General features: G+C 34.9%; 2 protein-coding genes across 3 annotated transcripts; one reads left to right on the forward strand and one right to left on the reverse strand.

Annotated features, from left to right (window-relative positions):
- Window positions 1–1,141: 1,141 nt before the first annotated feature.
- On the forward strand, window positions 1,142–6,706 carry LOC21408240 (CBL-interacting serine/threonine-protein kinase 8). 2 transcript variants are annotated; one of them, XM_024170873.1, is made up of 14 exons: window positions 1,145–1,686; window positions 2,940–3,002; window positions 3,139–3,210; window positions 3,335–3,442; window positions 3,529–3,603; window positions 3,750–3,803; window positions 3,893–4,018; window positions 4,173–4,262; window positions 4,477–4,599; window positions 5,351–5,470; window positions 5,574–5,690; window positions 5,956–6,012; window positions 6,110–6,184; window positions 6,343–6,706. In XM_024170873.1, exons 1-14 carry the CDS (start codon window positions 1,525–1,527, stop codon window positions 6,442–6,444), a joined length of 1,344 nt encoding a protein of 447 aa, XP_024026641.1. In that variant the 5' UTR covers window positions 1,145–1,524; the 3' UTR covers window positions 6,445–6,706. The 2 variants fall into 2 exon arrangements, with proteins under 2 accessions (XP_024026642.1, XP_024026641.1); XM_024170874.1 differs by lacking the exons at window positions 5,574–5,690; window positions 5,956–6,012; window positions 6,110–6,184; window positions 6,343–6,706 and having other exon boundaries at window positions 1,142–1,686; window positions 4,477–4,603; window positions 5,351–5,445.
- Window positions 6,707–9,351: 2,645 nt separating this feature from the next.
- LOC21408241 (putative pentatricopeptide repeat-containing protein At5g52630) lies at window positions 9,352–12,077 on the reverse strand. Its single transcript, XM_010106269.2, has 2 exons — window positions 11,938–12,077; window positions 9,352–11,741 (listed from the first exon to the last, which is right to left on the reverse strand). The coding sequence occupies exons 1-2, from the start codon at window positions 12,031–12,033 to the stop codon at window positions 9,546–9,548; spliced, it is 2,292 nt and encodes a 763-aa protein (XP_010104571.1). The 5' UTR covers window positions 12,034–12,077; the 3' UTR covers window positions 9,352–9,545.
- Between the last annotated feature and the right edge of the window lie 3,407 nt (window positions 12,078–15,484).

Below are 15,484 nucleotides of genomic sequence, written 5' to 3' on the forward strand. Positions count from 1 at the left end.
AAACTACTAGGACTAGGATGGCCCATGTGCTCAGGAGATTAAAGAATAGATGACAATGCTAAGGACTTTAAGTTTTTGTAGAGGTTATATTGCTTTATGTCTAAAATCAAATATCAAATATGATATAAAACGTATTACCAGTTAATATGTTTATTTATATTTTGTCTTTTTTTTTATTACCGAAAACAAACAAACCATTAAAAATAATACATACTTCGTAACTCTTGAAAAAATCAGGAATCAAATGCGAATGATCAGTTCCTTAGACCAAGTCATTAGCATAATTATTACTGCCACTAATTAGCATAATTATTGTTGGTGCCTCTATCAAAACCACTACTGCCGCCACACCACGACTTTAATTTGAGAATTAACGCGCATTATCGAAATTGAACATAGTTAGCTAAATAAGTCTTTTCCCTCTTCTAAATTGTCCTTCGGCTGCATTGAATTTTTAAATTTTAATTCCTTATTTCATCATTTTTTAACCTAATTTTTGTCTCTATTTTATCACTCATCCTTGCACCTCAAATATTAATTTCCCAACTTCTAAGTTTTGAAACCATGTGCTGAAATTTTATTTTTCTTTTTTCTTTTTTTAAAATCTATGCTGGCAAACAAGTCTAAAAAATCCAATTGAATTAGTTTATTAGCCTAAATCAGATTAAAATCAACAAAATTTGAAAACGCATCAGTAATATTATAAAGATCACATTACGTTAATCCTCACAAAAAGCCGAGGCTAAACCAAAACGAATCACGGCCCTTGCCCCTACACATAGAAAGAATTCCTAATTACAAAAATCCCTTTTCTAATATATGGATATTTTTCATCACCCAAAAATGAGAGAGAAAAAGCCACTAATCAATTTATTAAAAAAAAACCCACGAATAATCTAAATTTAGACCACCGATTTTTTCTCTGTCAACCACCTTCATTTTATCTTTTATGTCCCCACCAAACCTCAATCTTTTCTAATCCCAACCCTAAAAAAAATAAAATAAAATAAAATAAAATTTCCCACAACAGTTTTTTTTTTTTTTTTTTTTTTTTTTTTTTTTAAAAAACCCCATTTCCCCCAACAGTTTTTTTTTTTTTTTTTTTTTTTTTCTCTTTTAAAAAACCCAATTTGCACATTTTTCCCATTTCCGAATATAGTCCATTTCAGATAGGAAATCCGAAGCCCCACCAAGCAACTATCAACTTTCACGGCCGGGCCAAGATTTTCTCTGGTTTTTCTCGTTCTTTCTGACTTAACGAACAATCTGCTTCTCTTTTTCTTTCCCCCCTGCTTTCGAGCTGTACGCTGCTTGTATTTGATTGATTCGTCGAGGCAAAAAGCAAATATTAATTGAATATTGGGAGAAAAGCGGAGCCGAAAGATTGTTCTTTTGGGGAAACATGAGTTGCTTAGAGCTTGCTTTTTTTTGATTTTATTCAAAAAATGGCGAAATTTAGCTGAGAGGAAGATATTGCAGGAGAGAGAGAGAGAGAGAGAGAGAGAGAGAGAGAGAGAGAGAGAGATGGTGGTGGTGAGGAAAGTGGGGAAGTATGAGATTGGAAGGACGATTGGTGAAGGAACTTTCGCGAAGGTCAAGTTTGCGCAGAACACCGAGACTGGTGAGAGTGTCGCCATGAAAGTTCTCGATCGCAGCACCATCATCAAGCACAAGATGGTCGACCAGGTATATATATATATATATATATTTGCATTTTTTTTTTAGTTTGAATTTTAGCTGATTGTGGAAATGGAAACAGCAATTTAGCTTTAGCCATTGTTTTTAGCTTTCTAAATTTCAATTAATATAATTAATTTCGCTAAACATTGTCCCCATGTCAGATCTCAATATAGTTAGCTCAACAATAAAAAGAAGAAAAGAAAAGGGACCTCATTGGGAATTATTTGTGCGCGAGAGAATGTTGGTACTTCAATTATGATGTTATGGGTTACTTGCTCTTGTCCCTGGCAGGGACAACCTTGTAGCAAAATCCTTATCATAGGGCCCATCTCGGTTTGATCCTAGGATGATGTCCCTTAAAGATAAGGGAGAAAAAAGATGGTAACTGTTGAGAATTGGATCTGAGCATTCCTAACCCATCGCATAATGGAACCCTGAATAGTGATTTACATATGGGGATTTCTCTAACGCGAATGTGAGATCAAAACTGTGATGAAATAAAATGAAAATGGAAGTTGTTTTGTTGATAGATTAGTCTAGCAATTAGGAAGACGTCCCTGGACTGTAGAAAGTGCCTCTGAGAGATTCTGGGACCCACATGCTCAATGTTCTGTAGTCATTTTTGTATGGTGTAGTTGTTAGCTGGCTTAGCATAATGTCTTCCCTTCATTCAAAAAAAAAAAAAAATCCTTCATTCAAGTTTTAAGTTAAAGATTGAACACTTCATATTCTACTAACAAAGGAATACACCTGAAGTAACACACGATGGCCGTCTCTTGAAATGTAGTATTTTGTCTAGCTATGCCTTGTCCGCCTTTGAGAAGTTGATGGGGAGAAACCTCGTCTAAATTCTTGAGTGGCTTTGTTCACCATCCTTCATATAGGTACTATCAAGAATGTCTTGCCTGGAAGTTACAGATGGGACATCATGTACTGTCAATTTTATTTTTTTTTATTTTTATTTTTTTTTGTAATGCAAATTGAATAGGACGCAGCTTAGCCAATGCATTGGTTATTTAAGTGATCAATGTGTTCACAAGTTTTTCTAGTTAGAGAACCAGATACTTCATGTCAGTCTTAATTTTTGTCTCAACTTGAAGTCTTCTCTAGATTGTATAAATAGATCTTTTAGAATAAAGAAAAAATACAATGACCTGGTTTGAGTCTGAGTAAACTTTTTTGATTTATTTAGACATGCGTTTTTTTGGTGCCAACTATTTTTTATTTTTTATTTTTAATGATTCATTCTTGTCATGCAGATTAAGAGAGAGATATCTATAATGACCCTTGTCCGGCATCCTCATGTTGTGCGTCTATATGAGGCATGGAATCTTTTTTTAAAATGTGTAAATTGTCATCGGGACTTTTTATCGTCATCTTAATAACGAATGATTGTCAACATTTTGCCCTAATAGCCATTGGTGCTCCCTCCTGACCAAATATCCATGTTCTCTGTAGGTTCTGGCAAGCCGAACTAAGATTTATATAATCTTGGAGTTTATTACAGGCGGTGAACTATTTGATAAAATAGTGAGTAATCGAACTTAAGATTCAGCTCCTCCAAACAAGTCATCTTTTTTTGGTAGCCGTTCTGGTTTTTTCTTTAATTACTTAAGAAAATGCCCACGTTAACAACGAGTCACTGAGTATGCAGGTTCATCATGGGCGTCTTAGTGAAGCTGGAGCTAGGAGATATTTCCAACAGCTAATTGATGGTGTGGACTATTGCCATAGTAAGGGGGTTTATCACAGAGACCTAAAGGTGATGCTGAACTGGCATCAAATATGCTCTATTGGATTTCTTTTTCCTCTCAATAAATCCTTACTATCATTTCCTTTCCTCTACAGCCTGAAAATCTTTTACTTGATTCTCAAGGAAATTTAAAGATTTCAGATTTTGGTCTGAGTGCTTTGCCTGAACAAGTATGATTCTTTCATATTTATCTTTTAAATTTTTATGATTATAAAGTACTAAAATTCTTTTGAAGAAGTGCTTTGAGCCAATATTTGATTTCAACTATTTTGGAAAATGAAAAGACTTAAGTTTACTCTGTGACTTTTTTCTACAGGGAGTTAGTCTCCTTCGGACAACCTGTGGTACTCCTAATTATGTGGCACCAGAGGTATACACAAAGGAGCCTTGCTTCTGAAAAAAGACTGTTGTTTACTTTTGTGAATTCATCTGTGTCAATCTTTCCATTTTCTACTCTAGGTACTCAGTCACAAGGGTTATAATGGTGCTGTGGCAGATGTTTGGTCGTGTGGGGTAATCCTTTATGTTCTGATGGCAGGATACCTTCCATTTGATGATCTTGATCTGACCACGCTTTACAGTAAGGCATGAACTAATTCATTAAACGACGACTTTATAATTATTGTGCTTTTGGGTTGCCTTATTGATGATCATTTTGTTTCTGGTGTCTATTATGGCCCTAGAGTTTTTGTTTTGTCATTGCAAGTATTGGATTTAATCCAAGTGATTACTTCTGCAGGTTGCTGCGGCAGATTTTTCCTGCCCATCTTGGTTTCCAGTTGGAGCAAAATCGTTGATTCATAGAATTCTAGACCCAAATCCTGAAACTGTAAGTATGGCTATGCAATAAAACATTTCTTTTGTGTTGTTTTACTTAATTTTGAAAGCATTTGTAGGTCATATATTAGGCGGACACAGAAAAAAGATATTGCTCATATCAGTATGAAAAGACATATTAATTAAATCTGAATATAATGGAGCAAGTAATTCTGTTTTATTTGCTACTTGCCTACATCACGCTGTTTATCTCTGTGTCTGTGCAGCGTATTACCATTCAACAGATCAGAGATGATGACTGGTTTAAGAAGGATTATGTTCCTGTAAAACTATTTCAATATGAAGATGTAAACCTGGATGATGTGAATGCTGTTTTTGATGATCCCGAGGTTGGTAAGGCTTTTCAAGTGCAACATCTCTTCCACATCATTTTAATGCACAACTGACAGCATTTACCAACTTTATCCTTTAGTAGTCGGTCCCAGTAACTGTTTAAGCAAAGAAAAAATTCCAGTACCTGGCACCTACCCTTCACGGCTTTATATCTTTTAGCTTTGATCTCGTCAACGTGATTAATACATCTCGTGATCCATCAATTACTGAATATGCTGTTTCCATAAATTGGATTTTTTCATTATTTAAAATTGATTGTGAACATATGGAACCTAGTTTTGTTGTCGACAATGACTGCTGCATGATGTTGATCTTCCAGTATCTATCTCTCTCTAATAAGATTTACATCGAAAGGATACCCCTATCCATCCTTCCTGTCCAGGATCAAATTGAATGGCTCTCTTTTTCTCAGCTTAAAGTTTTAAAATTGTTTTACCAGGTGACCTGTGTGGTAGCATTTAAAATGCTGCTTACCTTTACAGTTCTTTTCCACCTCCTTCACACGGTTGTTCTTTTCTCACCTCCTTCACGCAGTTGATGTAAAGAGGTCTAGACAACTTTATGGATGAATATGTAGACTAGGTTCTGAATTTTTATATCCATTGTCTCGCCTCAATTCTCATTTAAGTGCATTGAATGAAAATTTTTGTCAAAGGAGGTGGTAGTACCCTCAAGTGCCTTTGTTCAAAGGACTGATGTACGATTCATGTTTTCTTTCTTGACATTTAGATTGTGTGGTTGATATAGGAACAAAGGGCTAATGAGCCATGTGGAAATGAAGACACGGGTCCGCTGATCCTTAATGCGTTTGATTTGATAATTCTATCTCAAGGGTTAAACCTTGCAACACTGTTTGATCGTGGTCAGGTAGGAGTTGTTAGATTCCCTTCATTTATCTTGCTTTGTAATTTAACCACTACATGGTTTGATCATTGATGTAGACGTTCTGATTTTTTTCCCTCCCTGCCAGGATTCTATAAAGTATCAGACGCGTTTTGTTTCGAGGAAGCCAGCAAAGGTTGTTTTATCTAGCATGGAAGTTGTTGCACAATCAATGGGTTTTAAGACACACATTCGCAATTATAAGGTAAAGCTCCCTGATTTTTCTGTAGTGCGATTGATGGTATCTTACTTTTTAAGTTAGAATACTTTTTCTCATTTCTTGTTTCTACTAGTATCATAGTATTGTGGGCTTTTCCTTCGTCTCTCTTAACCTCTCTCTCCATCCCTGCGTATTTATGAGTTTCCAAGTGCACATGCATAGATATGTGATTATGCTTCGTTTGGATCCTCATGAATTTCCCTGGAGAAAGTTATGCCTTGCATTTAACTGATATTCTATTAAATTTTAGATGAGAGTGGAAGGGCTTTCAACAGATAAGAGTTCTCATTTCTCTGTTATGCTGGAAGTAAGCTTCGGACCAGACTCCACTTTACAATAACAAGGAACCACTTAATTTGGTTTATTAATTTTCTGTTTTCAATTTTTTTTTTCTTTGGCTGAAGATATTTGAAGTTGCCCCCACATTTTTTATGGTAGACATTCAGAAAGCAGCTGGAGATGCCAGTGAATATCTCAAGGTTAGTTTCCGAAAATCCTGTTGCTGCAGCTAATCCATTCGTAATCAGCATAATTGTCATATCAGATTTTCACATCTCTGCTTTGGCTTTGGTTTGTCGTCTTTTTTATATGCAAACTGTGAAGATGTCTGATGAATTCAATTTTAATTGTATTGCAGTTTTACAAGAGTTTTTGTAGCAATCTTGACGATATCATCTGGAAACCACCTAATGAATCAAGCAAATCAAGGATCACTAAAACGAGGAGTAAGAGGCGCTGATCTTAGTACTTGGAACATCTCCCATTTTAATTCTTTTAACTAAAAGTAAATGTGTGTTGATACGGCATTGTCCTTAAGGTTACTGTCGACGAGAGAGGTGTGAATTACATTCGGTTTCCCTAACCCGACCTAAAATCTCTGAAACTAGAACAATATATTTATTTATTATTATTATTATTTTTTTGTAAATTTTTATTTCATAGTTGCATCGAATCGTTAATATTATTACACTTTTGAAAAATTGTCGGAGCACACTCCTAACCCGACCTAAAATCTCTGAAACTAGAACAATATATTTATTTATTATTATTTTATTTTTTTGCAAATTTTTATTTTATAGTTGCATCGAATCATTAATATTATTACACTTTCAAAAAATTGTTGGAGCAAACTCCTAACCCGACCTAAAATCTCTTAAACTAGAACAATATATTTATTTATTATTATTATTATCTTTTTTTTGTAAATTTTTATTTCATAGTTACATCGAATCGTAGGCCTCGTTCACTTCGCTGATTCGAGTTTAGAATTTGAGTTGAGATGTGATTTTATGTGAGAATTTTTTACTGTAGCAAAAAAGTTAGATGTGATTGTTTGTGAGAGTTTTTTACTGTAGAAAAACTCGAATTTTAAACTCGAATCAACGAAGTGAACGGAGCCTAATATTATTAGGCTTTCGAAAAATTGTAGGAGCACACTTCACAATTCCTATCAGGTTAAAAGAATGTAATTTTATTCAGATCTCAACTTTGCTAATTGTTTTTTCCCCTCGTAGCTTGCTGCAGTAGTTCCTCCCTTTATGCATTGATGCATGATTGGGATTGGCATTTTTCAAGTTGATTAGTCCCTGTGGCATCGTTGAGAAAAGTTTTGGTTGATGTCTTTTTTTTTATTATTATTTTAACATATTTGATGTCTTTTAAGATACTAAATAGAACGTCGGAGGAAGTGGAAATATAATTATCTATTCATATTTTGGACCAATTGGCACTCACTCTAGTTTTGCTTTTGTTTTTGTTTTTGCTAGTCGCACTCACTCTAGTTTTTGTTAAGGCAGTTTTGTCCTCCAAATTATTTTATTCGGTATTATGGATCATGTATTATTGTTTATTGGTACTTTGTCCTCCAAATTATTTTATCAGACTTTAAGGGTTCTATATTATCGTTTATTTGCGTTCTTTCCGATTCAGAAGTTGATTAAAATAATCAACTGCTTGGACAGTTCAGCTTTTAAAATGAAAGAAGTCAGTGTTGATGTAGCCTTGCCCAGTTCCAATCGCTCAGCTATCTCAAGAACGGTCGCTTTTTTCAGTTCAATTAAACGACCTTAATTTTTATGGTGGCAATTTAGGTAATGAAATACGACAATACGATTCAAAATCAGTACAAAATTAATGGGTTTGAATTTACTATAAATGGATTTGTGTCATAATCAGATTGATATGCTTAATAAACAGGTTGAATTAGAGTTGTCTTTCTGACACGAATCGACACAATTAACTATATATGTCGTAAATTAATTATATTTGTAAATTAATTATATGTGATATAATATAAAAGTTTAAATGATGTATTAAATAGAAATAGTATGTATTTCAAAATTTTTAGATAAATTTTACTTGTTTATCTTAAAAGAACAGACAAATTGACTAATAAAACTGCTAAACATGTCATAACCGAGTTAAATAAATCATAATTATATCAAGTATTTATTTAATATATTGATTTAAATGGGTTATGGGGGTTGGCACGATTAATACGATTAATAAGTTGGTCGTGTTTAGGTTGACAGTTTTGACAAGTTTAATAAATGGATCGTGTTTGAGTTGATATTTTTTGACACGATTAATAAACGGATTGAACACGAACACGACCCATTAATATGAATTGTCACCCATACTTAATTTGAGAAACTTTTTTAAACGAGGAAGAAATTGCAAATAAACCATAAAATAAAGTCTTAGTGCTTAACAAAATAATTTGAGAGGTAAAGTGCAAATTAACTAATAAAATAATAATTCAGTGAGCAAAGTGCTAGAAGGGGTTAAATTTTAGGGGACATTAGAGCCAAATAGTTTATATTTGGAAAATTTACATGTTTTTAGGCCTTATCACAAAATGCTCTAAACTTTTTAACTTTTTTTCCCCTCGAACTCCAATAACTCTCGTAAAGTTTCCCTCTCAACTAAATTTTTAGCAGAAAATGTCATGTGAAATGCAAAAACTAACAAAAAAAAAACACTTTATGTTAAGATTTTTCACAGAAATAACACGTATCACATAAATAAAGAGTATTGTTGAACCATTTTTAGTACATAATTACTCTATTAGCTCCTCCTTATTTAGTTAAACCGAAGTACAATTACGCAATAAGAGTTATTATTTTTTACTATACCAACTTTTTTTTAATTTAATTGACCTAAAGAATCTTAGAGGTTCATCAATGACGGTCAACAACAATAATAAAAGTAAGAATTTAACAAAGGGTAAAAATTTGTAAAAGTTGTTGAAGTTTGGAGAGAAAAAAACTAAAATTAAAATTTATTAGACATTTTGTAACCGCGCTTATAGTTTAGGAGGAAAACATGTAATTTATCCTTTATATTTTGTCAGAGGAAGAGAGAGAAGAACGTTCAATTATAGCAGGTGCTAAATTTGGATTGAGATTGATTGACCAGAAGAAGAAAAGGATGATAAAAGAAGCATGTGTTGTAAATTGTAGTCAAAGTATCTTTATTCACTCTGACACAAGGAAAAGTCCACTAAGAATCCTACCATTGTCAAAACAGCATCCCTATAAAATCATTTATCCAAAGAGATATGCTTTATTTTTCTGAATCTAGTACAAGCGTAATCCAAAAAAGATTATGAGAAACTAACCGTTGCTGACGAGGGAAATTCCTGCCAAATAGGTGAATACTGTTTACTCAGAACTTTCTTATGAATATGAGAAAATGTATTCATTGTGAACTGCGAGTGTGAAACTTTCCATCGGCCCAACATGATGAAGGAGAAAGTAGCATATTATTTTGAGGATATCTAAACAATTGACAAATTAAAGAATGTTAAGATTTTTACTTGTTTACATGACCTATTATATATCATATAAGAATTCCAAAATCCCCACAAGAACATTTTCCATTGACAATTTTGTGCAGACGCTTGCTATCTCGAATGGTTATCTCCCTAGCTGTCAATAAGGAAATAGACTTCATAAAATTATGGCAATCCCTGCACATAATGAAGTTCTTGATCACTCTTATTGGTGCAGAGCTCGGCATGTTCAATAATCCGAAAGCAATGGCCAACTTTTCACTGTGATAAGTGGTGGAAGAGGATGACTCTACTTCATCTTCATCTGTCATCTCCAGATCTTCGAGCTTTTCATATCCCGCACCCTTTGCTTGGTCAATCAAGCTTTCCAAAAATGTGTGCAAATCTGCATTTTGATGGTGGAGTTTATCATTAGGTTTGAATGAATAAACCTTGTCTTGGATGCTTATCCAGCTCCAATCTTTTAGTTTCCCAAGCTTCTCCTCTTTCATCATTTTTCTCACCCTAGAAACATCCTTCCACCTTCCCGCTGAGAGGTACATGTTCAGCAGCAAGACATAAGTCTCGGCATCTTTCGGTTTAAGCTTCAGTAACTGTTCGGCAGCATAAAATCCCAATTCTAGATTTCCATGGCTTCTACACCCTGCAACCAGGTTTGACCATATGAACTCACTGGGTTCAAAATCCATTGTTTTGATGAGATCGAAAGCTTCATCTAAACGGCCCAATCTCACAAACATGTCGATTAGGCAACTGTAATGGTCCATCACAGGCCTAATTCTGTATTCCTTTTGCATCATCTCGAAGTATATTAGTGCTTCATCAACCATTCCGGCATGGCTACAAGCCGATAGAATGCCAACAAAGGTGATCTGGTTTGGTCTTACTCCTGCTAATCTCATATCTTCAAAGAGATGCAAAGCTTGTTGTGTCATGCCATGCTGTGCAAAACTTGTGATCATTGAGGTCCATGATATCAGAGTTCTTGTGGACATCTCCACGAAAGCTTTACTCGCTTTCTCTATGCTCCCACATTTGTTATACATATTAATAAGTGCAGTTCCAACAACCACATCGGAGAGAAACCCCATTTTAATGGTCTGCGCATGGATTTGTTCCCCTTGTTCTAAGGCAACCAAACTACTACACACGGTTAAAATACTCGAGAAGGTGAACAGATCAGATTTCATGCCTGAGCGGTTCAATTTCGAGAAAATGTAAAGCGCCTCGTTCCCACTTTGATATGCTGAAAGACCATCTCCTTCAAGCTCCATCATCTGGGCATGACCAGCAATCATTGCATTCCATGTGACCAAGCTGTTCACTTCCATTCCATCAAACAGTTTTTTTGCCTCTTTAACCCTACCAGTTTTGAGGTACAAATACATGATAGCATTTCTCACCCGCAAATTCGAGTAGAACCCAAGTTTGATGCTTAATGAGTGAACCTGGCTACCTACACTCAAATACGCCATCACACAACACAAACTCAACACACTAGTTAAAGTAAACTCATTAGGCTCAATGCCCTTAGAGAGCATGTCAATAAAGAATCCCAAACCCCGTGCAGCCTCACTATTATTGCCACAAGCAGATATAACCGCAGTCCATGAGATCACATTCTTTTCCCTTATCTTCTCAAATGCTTTTACGGCCAAATCCAAGTGCCCAAGTTTGGAGTACAAGCTACAAAGGGAGTTACCAATACTCGTGTCAAAGTCGATGTGGTACTTGACAATGTAACTGTGGAGTTGTTTGCCCACGTCGACCAACTGCAATGAAGAACAAGCATTCAAAACAATCCCAAGAGTATAATTTGCGGGATAAGCCCCAGCCTCCAACATCTCTTGAAAAACTCGGATAGCAAGTTCAGGCTGCGAATTGTGAACATAACCCGTCATCAGTGTTGTCCACGCAACGACATTTCTCCTCGGTAAATTATCAAACACCTTTCGTGCATATTCCATGACCCCACATTTCACGTAAACATTGACGAGAAAAGTCGAAACAAAGGAATCTTCATGAAACCCGGTTTTTATGATGTGGGCATGCACAGTTTCTGCCGTTGAAGACGAATTATCATCGATGCACCGTTTCAAGAGACGGGCGTAGTGAGAAGATTCTGTCGAAGCGCCTTCTCTCATCGCAGAAAGCGCTTCTCGGAAGTCCGTGGAGGATGATAACTCTGAGGTTCCCTCCAAATGGGTGATCGAGCCGCTTCTCTGATACGACACACTTGGGCTCTGAGATGAAACTAGATGTAAGCTTCAGAGAACATAAGACAAGTTCTTGACGTAAAGAAACATTGCCAGAGATGAAATTCAAAAGTTTGCTTTAAGTTTTGTTTTGAAATTATATATATATATATATAGAGAGAGAGAGAGAGAGAGAGAGAGAGAGAGAGAGAGAGACAGACAGACAGAGACGGAGACAGAGTACCTTTTCGTTGGAAAGGAAAACAGAGGGGTGCTTTCTGAGGTCGGAGTCGAGCTTGGGAGTGCATTTGACTGCGACGGAAGGCAGAGAAGAAGCCATGGACGAACTCCAGTCAAGGAGTCGTTTATCCTACTCTATCCATATGTTTTTGCCAAAATTTGTGGAGACAAACTAATACTTTCTTATTTATTTATTTCCATTTTTTTTTTTGTAAAGTGTTTTCTTTTAAGTTTAGCCCATAAAGTATTCTCTCTCTCTCTCTCTCTCTTTTTTCGAAAATAAAAAAGTACTCTCTTTTAAAGTTTAGCCCATAAAAGACACTGTGTAACATCTGGTTAAATTAATTATGATTAATTAATTAAATTTAGTAATTAGTATTAATTAATTTAAAATTAATGAAAAATTTTCAGTTATAATTATTATGTAAACGATCATTTTTCTTTAAAAATAATTTTTTTAAAATTGATATTGTTGTCCCTCGAACAGTTTTAAGTGTCGGTAGCAAATTTTTTAGAATAAGAATAATGGATCATTCCATACTCTATTTAAATTGAATTTTGAAATCTAATTATCAAATTTATACAGAAAGCCCAATCCTATTTTCTTTTCTTTTTTTTTTTCCCTTTTATTTCTTCTTTCTTCTTTTTCTCTCATCTCTCCCTCCCACGTACACACACACACTCTCTCTCCACGCCGGCCACCTACCACTGATGAGATTCTGGTCTCGTTTCGCGACACCGCCCACACCATCGGAAAGCTCTCGACGAGCTGGACTCGTTGACATGCCACACAACCTCCATCTCCGCCGGAAACAGTCGTAATCGCCGGCGAAATGTCTGAAAACTACTAGAACTTCTTGCCATCATAACTCTGTCGTCCGACCTCCGATTGGAGTGATTCCGGTCCCTATGGACTCAGCTCAACGAGACGAACAAAACCCATGCCGTGTCACCCGTCGATTCTTGCTAGACAGTTGTCTCAGGAGCCGCCCATTTCAGCCGCCGCACCTCCTCTTCATTATGCACTATTTCCGGCCTCTGTTTTTGACACCGCTGGTGCCATTGGACTCAGAGGATGACCTAGAACAAGAAGCAACCCTTAGCCGCCCAAATCCGCCGCCGTTTGCCAAAGATCCGAGCTCACCGCCGTTTGGGTGGAGGGTGGTTCCGATGATCCAACCATTGGATCGTCATGATTTTGGTGTCAAAACACTCAGAAGGAAGTGGGTATCAAAAGCCTTCAGCCTGTTTTGAGGTTCCATTGCCAGAGAATTGAGAACCAAGTCACCAGATTTTGTCAACCTTTTTGGGTTTGTCAGAGTAGATGGAGGGTGAATTTGGTAAAATTGACTGCACCATTGAACTTAGAATGGTCGATTTAGAGGGGGTATGACCCAAGTCCGCCGTGAAAATGTGCTCCGGCAACCCCGCCGCCGGTGGCCGAATTCCGGTGAGTCTTAATTCTTGAGGTTCTTGACGTCCGATCAAATATCTGAGACCATATCCTAACTCGTTTCGACGTGCTGAATGCAACGGTGACCACCGTTTGTGCCAATTTGACTCCGTTGAAAAGTCTATCGAACTGTGCACATAGATCGAGGCGAATCGAGTTGAGGTTTAGAGCAAGCCGCGGAGCTTCAAGAATAGACAGTTGGACAACGTGAAGTTATCCGTAGATTAAATTGTCAAGAGGTAGGATATTTTTGTCCATATCCTTGTTAGCCTTACTTTAAATGATTTTGGCCCATGAAAATGTTTTAGAACAAAACATGTTGAAAGAAAATGATTTTAAAGGAAATAGCATGAATAATGCTATTAAGTTTTCCAATGATTTTAGAAATGAGATTTTAAAGAGTATCATTTCTTAAAATAAAATATTTTAAGAAATGATATAACGCATGGTAGCCTCAGAGATCGGGATATGGGAATCGTATCTATGGGGGTAGGACCCGAAACCCATACGGATCCACTTCTTGCTCAGTGGTGTTATGGCACTACATATTTTAATTATACATATATTTTTTCTACTACTAGGTGAGTATTTCCTTTATCTAAAAATGATGATTGGTTCTGGGTGTATGTCTTCGGACTATGAGTACCTTTATTTACAATATTTTATAAAATTGTATGATCGGTTCCGGGTGTATGTCTTCGGACCGTGAGTACCTTTATTTACAATGTTTTATAAAATTTTATGATCGGTTCTGAGTGTATCTCTTTAGATCGTGAGTACTTTTATTTATAATGTTTTATAAAATTATATCCTACTGGGCATTCTACTCATTTTTCTTCTGTTTTCAATATTTTAAACCCTCCCTCCAGAGTTAGCGGTTTAGATTTACAGCATGGTGAGTGGATGCTAATAGATTGAAGGTGCGAGATTCGAAGTGGTGAGTTTGTTTCGGATTTACAGTTTTAATTCTGAGATGTACTGTATTTCTATATATAAACTGTATTGGCCGACATTGTCCCAGAGTTGTACTATTTTTCTTGGACTTTATGGACTGTTTTAAATATTATTTGTAAAAGAAAGTCTCTGTAGCAAACTATATTGATATTTATGTATTTATTTTTGTGATTTTTGTTAAACAGTTCAGTTTAATTAAGTTAAATTTTAAATTAAACCCCAATAATCACGGCCCTATCCTCAGAGTCATGACAGGCATATATAGTACTTCTCTTTTCTTTTTTAAATCTACATATAAGAAGTCAAAATTGTTGTTTCAAGTGTAAAAATTGTTTGTTAATAGTCTGATTATAATAGTCCGCATTAAAATCTACAACAACGACACACAAAATCGTTCTTACTCGAAGACGGTTAAAAAACTATAGTAAAATTTTGATAAATAAATGTTTGATAAATTAATAACTTTAATTAAATAATAAAATCTTCTAGTATCGATTTAGTCCAATGTATTAAATAAATAATCTCGCGGTAACAATTTTTTTAATCATTTAAGGCTCAACGAAAATATAAATTAATAATTAATAAAATATTAAAAAAAATCAATAACACATAAAATTCATCATATTAAAAGGTTTTTTTTTCTAGGTGTTAATTTTGAAAAATATGTACATCAATTTTATGTCTATGTATTTACTTATTAACATTTTTTGTACAATATATGTACATTAATTTTTAGAGCTCTATGAACATATATATGCCACTTATTATAAACGTGATAACTTTTGAAATTTCATATATGAACATATTAATTTTGACAACATCTACTATTTATTTTTTATTTATAATTCATACATGAATATTGACTAAAAGAATAATACATGACCAAAATAGCACGAGTTATTAAAATATAAAACTGTTTTTAAATTAATAATATTTATTTACTAATAATTTTAAATTATTTATTTATTGATAAATAATTAATCTCGATATTATATGATATTTTTTAATCGTAACAATATTATTTTATAGAGATTTTACTGTAATTCAATTGTTAAAATAATAGCTTCACAAGAGCATCGAACAACCAACTTGACTTAAAGATAATTGAAATTACTCTTACCTCCTCTTATTGAAAATGGAAAGT

The sequence above is a fragment of the Morus notabilis genome, unplaced genomic scaffold, assembly GCF_000414095.1.
Source record: "Morus notabilis unplaced genomic scaffold, ASM41409v2 Scaffold485, whole genome shotgun sequence".
Lineage (NCBI taxonomy): Eukaryota > Viridiplantae > Streptophyta > Magnoliopsida > Rosales > Moraceae > Morus > Morus notabilis.